Below are 14,183 nucleotides of genomic sequence, written 5' to 3'. Positions count from 1 at the left end.
TATATTTCATCTTGAGTTCTTCTCATCTGTGAGCACAGGTGTGTGTTAAAAGAGGCTTCATATTTTTATAATTGATTTATAGAGAGCTTCTCAAAATATTGCTTTTTAGGACTTTTTAAGTGTGTCCAAGAAGTCTTTTTGAGCTTTTTCCTTAAGTAATTTTTGCTTAAAAGGATATTATATTTTGCCAAGAGTAAAATAAAAGGTCTGTGTTCAGTCATTTAAACAAAAAGCCACAAGATTTAGTAATTCCAAGTTAACACCATTAATAGAAGATTATAAATAATAATATAAGTTTTGTTTTTGTTTTTTTTGTTGTTGGGAAGAGTACCAGATGATAAAACTATTAATGAAATCCTAAGACCTTACATTGATCCTGAAAAGTCTGATCCTGTAATTCGTCAAAGGTATGCTTCAAAACATCTTGTAATTTTCTGAAATTATTACAAATGTTGAGGTACTGGTTATGTGCATATTTATTATGTAAAGCTCTGACTTTATTAGAATGTGATACGTCAGTGCAGTTTACTTTCTGTGCCATTTCCTTGGTGTTTATTCAAGGCTTTGTCAGTCATGGATGATGCTTTTGGATAACTAAAAACAGTACATAATACTTAGCATTTACTGTTTTCCAGACATTCATCGAAGGAGATAATAAATATGTATTAATTAATTTAATCCTTACAGTAACCCTTTAAGGTAGATTACTGCTATTATACCCATTTTGCAGATAGGGAAACTAAGCCTTAAAGTGGTTAAATGACTTCAGATAGCAAATAAGCAGGGAAGCTGGGATTTAAACCCAGGCATTCTGGAGTTAGAGTCTGCACTGTTAACTCTCAAATCAAACTTCTTTAAAGTTGAATCAAAAACTTTGAAAATTAAGAGTTTCCAAGTAACTGTTAAAGACAGGGAATTCTGTTTCAGCCAGGCCGTCATAAAACTAATTAAGATGCACTCTGCCTCCTGTCCAGAAATATAGCATGGAGAAAAATGGTTTACATATTATAGTAGAAAGATTCAGTTATGAATATCTGGGCTAGAATAACTCGCTCTATCCCTTTTTAGCTATGTGGTCAAAGAGTAAGTTACTTAACTTCTGGACCTTAATTTTTTTCATCAGTAAAATGAGAATGATAATATCTACTAGATAAGGTTATTTGAAGCTTCAAAAAAAAAAAAAGCATATATAAAGTTCCTAGTACAAGGCCTAGCACACAGTAGGCAGCACTCAAGAAAGGAACTGTTATTAGAGTGTGAATTAATTTTCCTGAGCAGGAACCCATTTGACTTTGTTTTCTCTGGATGGTACCTGCTTGGGATATGAATGCTTGTTTTGGTTCCAAAGAAACCTGGTGTTTAAATTTTAGACTGAAGTGGATTCTAAAATCTCTGATCCAATTCTAGTTAAATCTCATCTTCTACTTCTGTTAAAAGGCTGTGCCCAGACTGAACCAGATCCTTGCCCCATATCAAGTAGTGTCTTTGGTACACGTATAAGTGGTTGAATTTCTTTCTTCTTACTGATAATCCAGTTGTTATCGTTGGTCATGTGTTTGGCAGTAAAACAAAGTACCTGTCACTAAATTGGATACATTTTTTTTAAAATAAATAAGATACCAGGTTTAACTTAATTTACTGAAATAGATATTTTTAAATTTAAGATATTCTACAGAGAGAGGAAAGGTAATTTTTAAAATTCAAATCCCTGGTTAGAAAATATCTTTAACCCCTTTTCTATGCTTGGATTTTAAGTATTATTAGCTACTCATAAATGTTTGGTCTTCCATAGATACTATCTTGAAATATATTAAAATATATTAAAAATCAGTTTTGCTTCCTTCAATACGACATTTTTATTTCAGGTTGAAAGCCTACATTCGCTCTCAGACTGGGGTCCAAATTTTAATGAAGGTTGAATATATGCAGCAAAATTTAGTAAGGTAAAATTGCTTCCCTCCCCATTTCTTTAAATATTTTCTAATTCTGTAATATAATTAAGTAGCTTGATTAGCTTAAGTAGCTGGTTATTATACTACTATGATTATTAATTAAAATTTCAAAATACTCTTATGGGATAAATTCAGTTGAAAAATTACTCTGGTTAAAATATCTTAAAATAGCTTTGTGTACAAGTAAAAGATTCCTAAATCCCATTTTAACTTACTTCAAGAAATACTCTCTACAACAGAGTTCGAGTGTTCATGTTTTTGCCTGTGGAAATACAAAAATTCATGTGATCAATTGAGCATTGCATATATTGCATTTTCTGCAGAGAAATGTAAAGAGAGCTGGGTTCTAGCAAACCATATTATTTGAGAAAGTTCTTAACTTTACTGGGCTCTGTTCCTTCATTAATGGGGTGGTAAAATAGTCTACACCGAAGGATCTCTGGGAATCTCTGCAAAGTCTGCTTACGTGCCAGTACTTTGTCATCATACTGAAAGACAAAACACTGATCTTACATGACCTTTAATGCTCTTCCATTGTTCAATTAACAAAACTACTAGAATCAGTTGAGACTGTATCTGGTCCGTCTCACCTGTGATTTGATTTGTTAGTGTAGCTTAGAGGTTTTAGAATCCAAGCTGTGAAAGCAGAGCTGGGATTTCAGCCCAACTCTGCCTGCTTCCAGTTATGTTAACTTGAGTAAATTATATAACCTCACTTACCTTAGTTTCCTCACCTCTAAAATGGGGATGATAACAATAATTATAAGATTGTCATGAGGGGTGCCTGGGTGGCTAGTTGGTTAAGCGTCTGCCTTCGGCTCAGGTCATGATCCCAGGGTCCTGGGATGGAGTCCCACGTCGGACTCCCTTCTCAGTGGGGAGCCTGCTTCTCCTCCCTCTGCCGTTCCCCCTATTTGGGTGCTCGTTCACGTCCTCTCTCTCTCTCTCAAATAAATAAATAAAATCTTAAAAAAAATAAAAGATTGTCATGAGAGATTAAGATAGTTCATTTAGCACACGGTAAGTGCATGCTTTTATTACTACTACAGATCAATGGATTCTTAGAAAACATCTACACATAAGGTTATAAGACTTGTAGCTAAGAACAGATTTAAACACCAAATCTTGACCACCTTTTACCAACATATCTCAAATACTCTCAACTTCATATCATTGATCATGGTTCAGTGATGTAAAAATTCAAGTTTTCTATCACATAGTTTTTTTCCCTAGACTTCTTAATTCAGTATATTTACATGCAGTTCATGCTTTAACTCTCCTCCCTCCCCCGAAAGATTTGGGGTCTCAGAGAGGGATAGAAACTTTTGTGGGTTTTGCAAAGATAGTTTATCCAGTTATAACATCCATGTTAACCAAAATCAGTATTTCTGAAATTGATAATCAAACATGTATGTAATTAGTGAGAAATGCTGACGTAAAAGGTGCATTCTTTCAGTTTTGCTTAGCAAAATCTTAAATTTCATACAGTTTGTGTTTAAACAAAACAATTTGCATAATTCCTTTGGAATTTACCTCCTGTCAATCATTAAATAATTTTTCCTTCTTTTATTATCTGTTACCTCATTCAAATTCAGTTCCTTTCTTAACATTTACTATGTTTTATTTAGTTAATTCTGGTAAGTGTTACTCACATTTACGTGGTGCACTCTTGACGAGTATACTGTGGCTTCGGTCTCATAAGCCTGTTAAGAGAACACCTATGAGGGTTTTTATGAAAAATGAAATTGCTTTCTGGATAGTTGTCTCATCTCATCTTCTCTAGGCCATGGATCTAATATATACTCTCCCAGGTCTTCTCCTGACAACCTGCTGATGAGTCCAACATTCTAACACTTTTGCACCGCTCTGAGCATTTGCCAACTCCTTGTCATAGACTGCTAGTGTGGGGATGGCATGTATATGGCTCCAGAAGGATTGTGGAAGGGAGACAGTAAAAGTGCTACCCATCCAACTGATTGCTTCATCTTTTCCTTTGTTGTACTTATCAGACCTTGAATAATTACAGATAGCAGCCATTGGCTACTATTTTAATGGCTGCATGAATGCAATTATTTGTTTTCTTAAGAAGTATGTGTTTGAAATACCATATTGCTTTTCTAGACTTAATAAAAATATTTTGGTGAGATTGGGCATCATCTTGACCACAGTCACCTTTTTTACCTAATCTGTTAGGCAGATAATTAAAACTCTTTACCAAAGCTAAGGAAAACAACGCATTATCATTTTGGTACAACTGCTAAGGACACAAGGTTTGGGTTTTGTTTTTTTTTTTCTTTCTCCTTTTTTGTTTTTATTTCATTCTGGTTTCTGTTTTGTTTTGTTTCTTTGTTGTTTCCATTTTTATTTCCTCCATTACCAGAAAGAGAAGGTTTGCTATATTTTCATTTTAGGTCAAGGCAAACTGGGGAGTGGCCAGTGAAGAAACGTGCCAGCTCACTGAGCCAGCCAGACTTGACTCTGGCATAGTATCGTCTTCTTCCAAAATTGAAGGAAACCAAAATTGTACATGTTAAAAGTATTTTAAAGTTTATAATACAGTACAGGCTGTTTGGGCTTAGATAGCATTCATTTTTAACTTGGAAACGTGTACTATAAGTGCTTGAAGAGGCAAAAAGGATAGAGATTTCAAGATGAAGATCTCAGCATGTCCTAACAGACCAGGGTTTTCCAGGAGAGTGGCTAGCTGGCAGAAATGCCTGCAGCATGACATGATCCGGAGGGGAGTAGTTGGGAAAATCATTTCACGCAATTGAATTAGAAAGAAATCAGGATACAGAGAGACCAGAGCACAGGAAGATACAGTCAGATTGGAAAGGTTTATTTTAACAGAGAGGGTAAACCTGAACCCAAAACAAGGTCAAAGAAGTGCACTGAATTGAAATTCAAATGACCTAATTCTAGGCACTCAATTTCTCTGTGCTTCATTTTCCTTTAAGGTCCTTTATTTTCTCTTACTTTATACCTTCTTTAGGAACCCATAGAGGACCAAAGTTGGGCCTTGGGTTAACCTTAATCCCAAAGGGAAAGGAATAGTAGATTAATAAAGTAAAAGGTGAGTGTTGTTCAAGGAATACCTAGAATAGGCTGTTTTGATACTAAACCTGAGCCAATCTGAATAACATGAAAAGTGTTTTGACTTTCTTTTATCTATATAAAAAACCTTGCCATCCAGATTTCCCATTTGAGCTGTTTATTTGAACTCAATGATCTGTGAAAACATTAAGAAGAAGGGGAAGGTTACAACCTAGGTCCTCAGAAATGCCAGTGAAGGAATTTTTATTCTAAATTGGGTAAGGTATCATGTATTTCGGATTGTTAAATCAGCTTCATGATACAATGATCCTAATTTCTATAAAACTTCCCAGTTTTTGAGTATTTTCTAATCACGAATAATGAAATTAGATACATGAGAGAATACTTTTAGAAATAGATTTTCATTTGATTTTTTTAATTAAAGATTTTTAAATAACTGTTTTTCAGATAATGCATTCATAGGATAGGATGAGCACTTACAGTTGATTATATACTTAATTACACTTGTATCATTAAACATTCAGAGAACATCTAAGTAAGATTATTATAGGTTTTAAAATGTTAGGCTTCTAATACAAGATAAGCATGCTAAAATAGGATTTTATTATTTCCTAAAAAGTACTTACAAGGCAGAAACATGTAGTTTTCTTGTGGCTGTTGATTTTAAATGTATCCTACGGTTTACAGCATTCCGATGACTCCAGAGTAAAGTGTTTTTACCAAATACTTGATGTTGCCAGTTTCCAATGGTTGTGTTTTCCATTCTTGGAGGGTTTATGACAGTTGTCTCATGGTATACCTGATCAGCTAGAGCAATCTTAAATGTTTCCAGTTTTTAGCCTTGCCATACATGACTTTTATTTTTAGATTTAGGGACTTATAGAATGCATGTCTAACCCTAAGGAATTTGCTGCTGATCTCTTTGGGACTTTTCTTTCCAGAATACACAGGGTTTGAATTTGTATTTTCTTATAAAAGCTAATATGGCTTCTTAAGTAAATTCATGAGCAAACAGTGATATGCACTGTGGTCCAGGCTATCATTCTAGACATTAGGGTGATGGCAGTAAGAAGAACCATTCCTGCTCCTGTGGAGCTTACATTCTCAGTGGAGGAGAATTCATGAAAGGTGCTTGTGTTAGCAGGCCACCCTTTATCTCTAGCCCCACCATTTCTTAACCATTCTCAGAAAGTAAATGAGTGGTTTTGAAACAAAAACCTATCTTGGTAATGCCAGGCACTGTAAGAGGCCGTCATTGTATTGCTGCTCATTTAAGTTGTTACTGACTGAAGAATTCAGAATACTCTCAAGTTTGATACTATTCATTCGATTGTAATTTTCCAAATCTACTTTCTGTATTTTACTTACTAATGGAACCATTGATTTCCCATAAAGAAGTTCAGATACATTTTCTGTTCTTTATGTTTACTTTGCTGTTTTGATGTTTATGTAAGGTCCTTTTTATTTGTTTGTTGTTTTTTTTTTAAGATTTTTTTGAGAAAGAGAGAGAGGAGGAGGGAGGGGCAGAGGGAGAGAGAATCCCAGTCAGACTTCACTCTGAGCACATACCCCAATGTGGAGCTCGATCCCACAACCCCAAGATCTGAGCTGAAACCAAGAGTCAAATGCTTAACTGACTGTATCACCCAGGTGCCCTTATAAGGTCCTAGTTTTGATAAAGATGTGGTTTAAGCTATTATGGGATAATTCTTTCCAAATTTACTCAGAAACCATTAATTAAGCACATTTTATCTTTGAGGCATATAAATAAAAACTGGGGTTTATACAAGAATGAATGAGGTATAGTTAATATAGTGGGAGAAAACAAACACAAAGCAAAGGTGACTGACTGAGGTTCCTGGCATGGGTCTGTTTTTGGAGAGTTGCAGGTAGGGCCTGGAGAGTCTTAGGACACGTTGAGTTTTAAGTGGAAGTGGCATCATTTTCTGGAACATTATTTTTAAAAACAATGGCCTTTTTATACTACTCATTTGTTACTAGGATCCCTTCACAGTGAGATTATATCATATTCCAGTAAGAAATAGTAATATCCTTTCAGAATACATAATCTTTGGAGTAGACCTGATTTTACTTTGGGAGGTTCCAGACTAGACTTTGTAGACCAAAAGTCTCACCATTGTAAATACTAGGCATATTAGATCACTGCTTCTCAGACCTAGCTCAGATTATGAGATGTTCCAAAATAACCTTTTTATTTTTATGCAAAAACCTATATCAAAGTAGATTTTCTATAAAGTCAAATTAATGTTAGAAATTTGGTTCAAACCTTGGAAAGTTACTAAGCTTGTTTACCCTCCTGAAAGTGGGGATCAAAACAGAACCAATAGTGCATTGTTGTGAGGATTACTTTGTGATGTTAGCTGCTTATTAACACAGTGCCTGGCACATAACAAATCACTCTTGGTAAATACATATTATTCATGTATTAAGAGTTGTGATGGGGCGCCTGAATGGCTCAGTTTTGTTAAGCATATGGCTTTGGCTCAGGTCATGATCTCAGGGTCCTGGGATCAAGCCCCACGTCGGGCTCTCTGCTCATCGGGGAATCTGCTTGTGCTCGCTCTCATTCTCAAATAAAAATTTTTTAAAAATTATAAAAAGTAAGACTTGCGATATTCAGTCAACATCTTGCAGAAGTGACTCAATATAAGGGTTTTTATTATTGTTTTAATCCTGTAGATTACTTCCTTAGAAAAAGGAGGGGGGCGCCTGGGTGGCACAGCGGTTAAGCGGCTGCCTTGGCTCAGGGCCTGATCCCGGCGTTATGGGATCGAGCCCCACATCAGGCTCCTCTGCTATGAGCCTGCTTCTTCCTCTCCCACTCCCCCTACTTGTGTTCCCTCTCTCGCTGGCTGTCTCTATCTCTGTCAAATAAATAAATAAAATCTTTATAAAAAAGAAAAAAAAGGAGGAAGTCTGCTTAAAACAAAAAATTCCAACCTTTCTCCCAAACTTCAAATCTTGGTTTGTATCTATCTTAACACATCTCATTAAATCTTAAACTCAAACCATTTAGACCTCGTCACACCACATCTGTTTCTTCGTGGTGTGTGTTTGTGTGTGTGTGTTTTGTTTTAAATATAGATTAAATGGGTTAATGATGTTCCTGGCATCTAGTAAGCAGTCAGCAAATGTTGATATCCACGCTTTGTTACTGGTTCTGTCATTCTTTGTAGTGAAACATAAGACCTTAGAGCCATCTTGCACTCTCCCTTACCACCCTGGCTTACGCGGTTGCCTCCATAATGAGTCTCTCCTCTCCATTTTTCTGAGTAGACTATTGATTATCAGTATTTACAGTGGAGCCTGTCCCTTCCCACCAACTGGATGTGATTTCCTTATTCTTTGAGCCTTAAAAAATATGTTGTACTTGTTAGAGTTTCCTGCAATCATATCTTATTTTTCTCTCAATAAGATTTATCCTATTTGATGATAAACTCCCTTTTGAAAACAGTGACTACATTAGGCATCTTCATCTTTATATTTCCTGCAGTACTAAATCAATGACTTTCCCATAGTAGGAATTTCAGTGTTAATTTTTTAACAAGTAGTGTACTGATTCACTTAAATATATGTATGCTTGCTATTTGCTCGGCGTTGATACCACTTTAATACCCAAAATCAGGACTGGGACAACTTTTTCTAAAATGGCCAGAAAGTAAATGTTTTTGGCATGGTGGGCCATACATCACAATTGTCAGCTCTTCTATTAGAGCACATAAGCAGCTATAGATAATACATTAAATGAATGGGTATGATTTATGTTCCCATAAGACTTTATTTACAAAACAGACAGTGGGTTGGATCTGGCCTGCTGACTGTAGTTTGCAAATCTCTGCTCTGAAGGATTTTTTTTTCTTAAGTAGGCTCTGCACCCAGCATGGAGCCCGACATGGGGCTTAAATTCACAACTCTGAGAGCAAGACCTGAGTAGAGATCAGGAATTGGACGCTTAACCAACTAAACCACCAAGGTGCCCCTAAGGCATTTTTTATTGGTTATTTGTGACTATATCATTTAATCAGTTGAGGGCTTCAGTTCTCAATCTGGAAAATGAGAGAGAAAAATAGAAAGGGATTATAACAACTGCCCGGTATAATTTAAAGTTACTTTAGAAAAAGTTCCTGCTCAAAAGACAGGCTTTTTGATAAATGAACTTGACCTAAAGTATCATTGAGCCCCTTCCATGTGCCAACTCAGTGTTAAGCCAGGGTTACACAGGGCTTCTAAAAGACTAGCCCTCAAAGAGCTCACAGTCTAGGAGAGAAGGTAGATATATCGTAAATGCTATAGTAGATAAGTATTTTATATATAAGGCATAACAAGTGCCCAGTGGAAGGCACGGGCATTTTGCATAGACACTCCAGACTTGTCATTTTTTGATGGAAGCACACACCAATTGCCTTCACTCTACTTCCAAAGATTGGCATATAAAGTGAAGAGTCTAGACTTTAAACCCAAGCCAAATTAAGGTATTATTTAGGCTTTGACCTAATGAGTATCTCAGAAGATTATTACTCTTCGTGGGGACACTACCCTATTATACTTACACAGTTTTTATTAGCTGTTTCCTACTTTCCTGGCTGTAGTTAATATTTAGAACACCTTTTTTTTTTTTTCTTTTTCTTTTTTTTGAAAATCAACCAGCAAAAGTATGAGCTCTTTCTCTTGGATGGTTTTATTTCCATGCTGAGAGGATGTTTTTAAAATAAAAACTAAGGTTACTTTACTTTCTTTGGATCTGTAACATGAAATATTTTAAAAATCATTTATAGTGAAATTACAGAGGTAAGATACTTTTTCCTATGTTGTTTTAGAAAAATTGATTTTGCCTAAGGCCTCAAGTAAGACTCACCTGACCTCCTTTTGGTTTTCACTAACATATTCCCTCCCACCTGCCCAGCAAGCAAAAACCTTTTCTACCTTAGAGCAGAGCTGACCTCCAGTTCACGTAACTTGCTCAGATTCTCATTTCCCTGACTCTCAGCTCTGCCTGGAAGATACCACCTCTCAGTCTTAGCTGATTCGGAGAGCTTGGTCTCTTGCCTGCCTTTCCTCATAGCCCTGCCACATCCCTCCTTGCTTTTCACCTAGCCCATATCCCTACTGGCCAATTATTCCTCCTTACCATAAACATCTCCCCAACTGAACTTTTTTTTTTTTTTTTTTAGATTTTATTTATTTATTCGACAGAGATAGAGACAGCCAGCGAGAGAGGGAACACAAGCAGGGGGAGTGGGAGAGGAAGAAGCAGGCTCATAGCAGAAGAGCCTGATGTGGGGCTCGATCCCATAACGCCGGGATCACGCCCTGAGCCGAAGGCAGACGCTTAACCGCTGTGCCACCCAGGCGCCCCTCCCCAACTGAACATTTAACCTGTATTTCTTCTTTTTTCACAAAGTGCTTCTCAAATTTCAGTGTCCATCATAATCATTTAGGACAGTTGTTGGAAATACAGATTTCCAGCCTACCCTCAGAGGCTCTGGTTTATCAGTTTCACATAGGACGCAGAAACCTGTATTTTTATAGTCTCTGCTTCCTAAGTTATCCCTGTGATCATACTTTGAGAAACACTAGCCAGGGTGGTAAATTCCTTGAGGACATTTTTGGTTCCCATACAGTGTCTGACATGTTTTCTGTATAAGTATTTGGCAGAGTTTATTCAGTTGAATTGTTGAAGATGTATAAAGAAATATATAATTTGATATTAAGATGGATTTTTTTGAAATCAGATTTTTACATCTTTAAAGATACTAGTTTGTACCCTTTGCCTAATTGAACTGGTACTGGAAAATTAAATTATCTTATTTCAGGCTTATAGAAAATAATTGAGAAATATACCTTGAAGATATTCTAAGTAAGAAATTTGTAATATGCAGTTAAAAGTTAAGATTTTTTAAAATGTCCTGCCACTAGAAAACAAGCTGTTGGAAGTTAACATTATTTGAGAATATTGGTACAGAATTAAATATATTATCAGAGAACATTAAAGGAATTCCTGAATGTCTAAGAACAGCATTAACTACTTTCAGATGTCTTGTTTTATGAAAATTGAAGACTCCATTGTTGCCTTTTAGTTAGATCCCTTGAAAGTAACTGCTGAAGGAAGGGTTAGTAAAGACAGCAGTATGCTCTCTAGATGGGATTACTTAAATTTCCTTGTTTTCCTTTTGGAATTTGATTCTGTTAATGAGTACTTAAAATAGTAAGCACACTTGCATGTAATAGAAGATGCCATCATCCATGATTGGACATCACGAGATGCATTTCCAGTAAAAATTTTATACTTCAAATGTAGTATGTTTGTGTTTTGATCAATTTTTTTACTAATAATTATTAAAATTATTCAATTCAGAAATATTTTTAACAATTAAAGTATTAAGGTCATAGATAATAAAATTAAAATTTTAGCTTACATACACATTTTTGTTACATGTATACATGGGTAATCAATAAAAGATTTTCAAACATAAATGCATTACTCAGGGTAAAATTCTTTGGAGAATTGGAGTGGAAATACAAGTTCAAGGAGAAGAGGAAACCATATAGGATTTCTAACTATTAAGGAAGAGCTTGAAAAAAGGGGGAAAAAAAGAAGAGCATGTTCATTTGTCTTTTAAATGGATGATATCAGTATCAAATGGCTATGGTATTTAGATTTGAGTGAGTTTACTTAAGAGTGAGGTAACATTTTCATTTTTAAATAATCAGTATTTACACCATACAGTAAATTTTGTTCTTTGCATCTATTTAAACTTGTGAGTAAAGATTTTAAATGAAATTTTAGAGAATCTGTTTGAAAATATACAAAAGTGGGGCACCTGGGTGCCTCAGTCCATTAAGCATCCGACTTTGGTTTTAGCTCAGGTCAAGATCTCAAAGTTGTGAGATCGAGCCCCACGTTGGGCTCCATGCTCAGTGTGGTGTCTGCTTGAGATTCTTTCCCCTCCCTCTTCCTTTACTCCTCCCCTGACTGGGGCATGCACTCTCTCTCACACTCTCTCTCTCAATAAACAAAGAAAATCTTTAAAATATGTATCTGTATATCTATCTACACACACAGAGAAGTATCATTGTTTTCCAAAACTATTTTATATATAACCAAAAAAGTGTGAAGATCCTGAATAAGTTTTCCCAAACACACACAAAAAATGTTTGCTGTAAGGGTGAGTTAAAATCAAGGTTAGATCTAGAGGCAAATGGGTATTTTTATGATATATAATAAATTTAAATAACAACCTCTTATTGAGTGGCTCCAGTGTTTTTTTGGTGCTTTGGTAAGCATTTTGTATACATTATGATTATGTTACGTTATACATGCATTGTAAGTTTTACACTTATAATTGGCATAGAGAGCCTGCAGCTTCGAAACCACCAAATGGTGGTACCTAGATCCTAACCTAGGCCTGCTTGTCTCCCAGTGCTTTGGTATGTTTTCTTCAATATAGTACATGCCATGAGTGGGCATAATGCATGTTCTTAGATTATGTAAAACCCAACCCAGTTCTTTGTTACACCTTTTTTGGATTGTTGATTATTTTTTAGGATGAGAGCCATGATCAAGATGAGTATGTGCTCAAAATAGTATTAACCTTTGGCCACATTTCGGATCTAGACCTTAGAACAAAGGAAACAAGAGATCATTTGAAGACTAGAAAATGTTAAGAGTCAATCCGAAGAATGTCCATACATATAAAGGCAATATGTAGAGTGAGGTACTAAATATTTTTATCAGAGAAGACATATATCCAGTGGGTTTTATGCGTGGCATTCTGCTTGAAGCAGTTTTATGGTAAGAACTATAAACTTAGCTGTAGGGAAGCTGAAGCTCAGCCAGTTGGCACAGCTGGGTTAGTATTTACAGGACAGATGAAAGCACAACTATTAAAATTCCAGTAGCTGTGAACTTGAGAATTTTAATTTGAGAGGCTGTACTGAAGAGTAGTTCCAAAGTGATATGATGATCAGATTCTTACTAGATTGTAAGTCCACACTTCCCATAGTGATCTCATTTCAAATATATACTGTACTGATTAGTGGTTACAGGAATTATGTGAAGTATAAAGTGAGAGTTTTCTCTGAAAGCTTGGGAAATACATTTTAATTCTCAGTGTACTCAATTTATACATTCTGATTATATGGTAATTTGTAACCAACTTTTATATGCTCTTCAGTGGCAATAATGATATGATTAGTTGACATTTCTACGTGATTTCAAATATTTCATTTTAGCCAAAGAGCCTCAACCTCCTCCAACCAGACCTTTCTTTTTAATATTTTTTATAAGTACCCCAAATGTGAATTCTACGTATATTCCCATATCTACTTTCCACTTAGTCCTATGGACACCTAGCTTCCTCCTGACTCTTATTTACCTTGTACATATACTTTCTTCTTGAAAAGCCTTCATCCTTGACCTCTAGTCAGTACCTAATAGTTCACCATTATTTTCCCAGAGCCTGGAACAGGTCTGGTACAAGTTGGGACGCTCAATAAATATGTTTTGAGTGAGGAATAACTGAACAAGAAAACAATAGAGTGAAGGAATTCAAGATCTGCTTTATAGCCCCAATCCTGCATCTCCTTGAGAGACCCTGAGTAAGATACTTAATTTCTCAGGGCTTCATTGCCCTCAGCTGGAAGACAAAAAAAAAAAAAGGCTAGAGTAAGTTCTTGCCAGTTCTAAAGTGATATAATTCTGTGGTGGTCAATTCATGAACTAACCTTTAAGCAAAAGTTTCTCTGACGAAACTGATCATATTTTGCAAAGGGATAGTTCCTAATAAAAATTGAAAATTAAGGGGCGCCTGGGTGGCTCAGTCAGTTAAGCATCTGCTTTCAGCTCAGGTTATGATCACAGGTTCTGGGATCAAGCCCCACATCAGGCTCCCTGCTCTGAGAGGAGCCTGGTTCTCCCTCTGCCTGCCGCTCTCCCTGCTTGTGCGCTCTCTCTCTCTGTCAAATAAATAAGTAAATCTTGAAAAAAAAAATTTGAAGATTAAGAGTCTGTTCTAATCATACTCTTATATTCAATTTAGTACCAGAAGAAATATGTTTTATTAACAAGAGTAAGGCTAATTAAAATTCCCTGTGTTAATTAGAAAATCTTTAAAGGAAGAAGGATTTTAATAAACAGTTAAGAAGGGGAGGTAACTA

General features: G+C 35.7%; 1 protein-coding gene across 4 annotated transcripts in view; it reads left to right on the top strand.

Annotated features, from left to right (window-relative positions):
• Positions 1 to 14,183, top strand: part of ZNHIT6 (zinc finger HIT-type containing 6) — a 79,077-nt gene that overhangs the window by 29,236 nt on the left and 35,658 nt on the right. For all 4 annotated transcript variants that reach the window (XR_015726292.1, XR_015726291.1, XM_087866073.1 and 1 more), the window contains exons 7-8: positions 327 to 407; positions 1,866 to 1,943. Coding sequence is in view for 2 of the 4 variants with exons in the window: in XM_087866073.1 (XP_087722199.1) it covers positions 327 to 407; positions 1,866 to 1,943 (159 nt within the window). In the remaining 2 variants the exon portion in view is untranslated. The remainder of the gene's footprint in view (positions 1 to 326; positions 408 to 1,865; positions 1,944 to 14,183) is intronic.

This window comes from Ursus americanus, chromosome 12 (assembly GCF_024610735.1).
Source record: "Ursus americanus isolate L20-20 chromosome 12, mUrsAme1.1.p, whole genome shotgun sequence".
Lineage (NCBI taxonomy): Eukaryota > Metazoa > Chordata > Mammalia > Carnivora > Ursidae > Ursus > Ursus americanus.
This window is presented reverse-complemented; position numbering and strand designations above follow the sequence as displayed.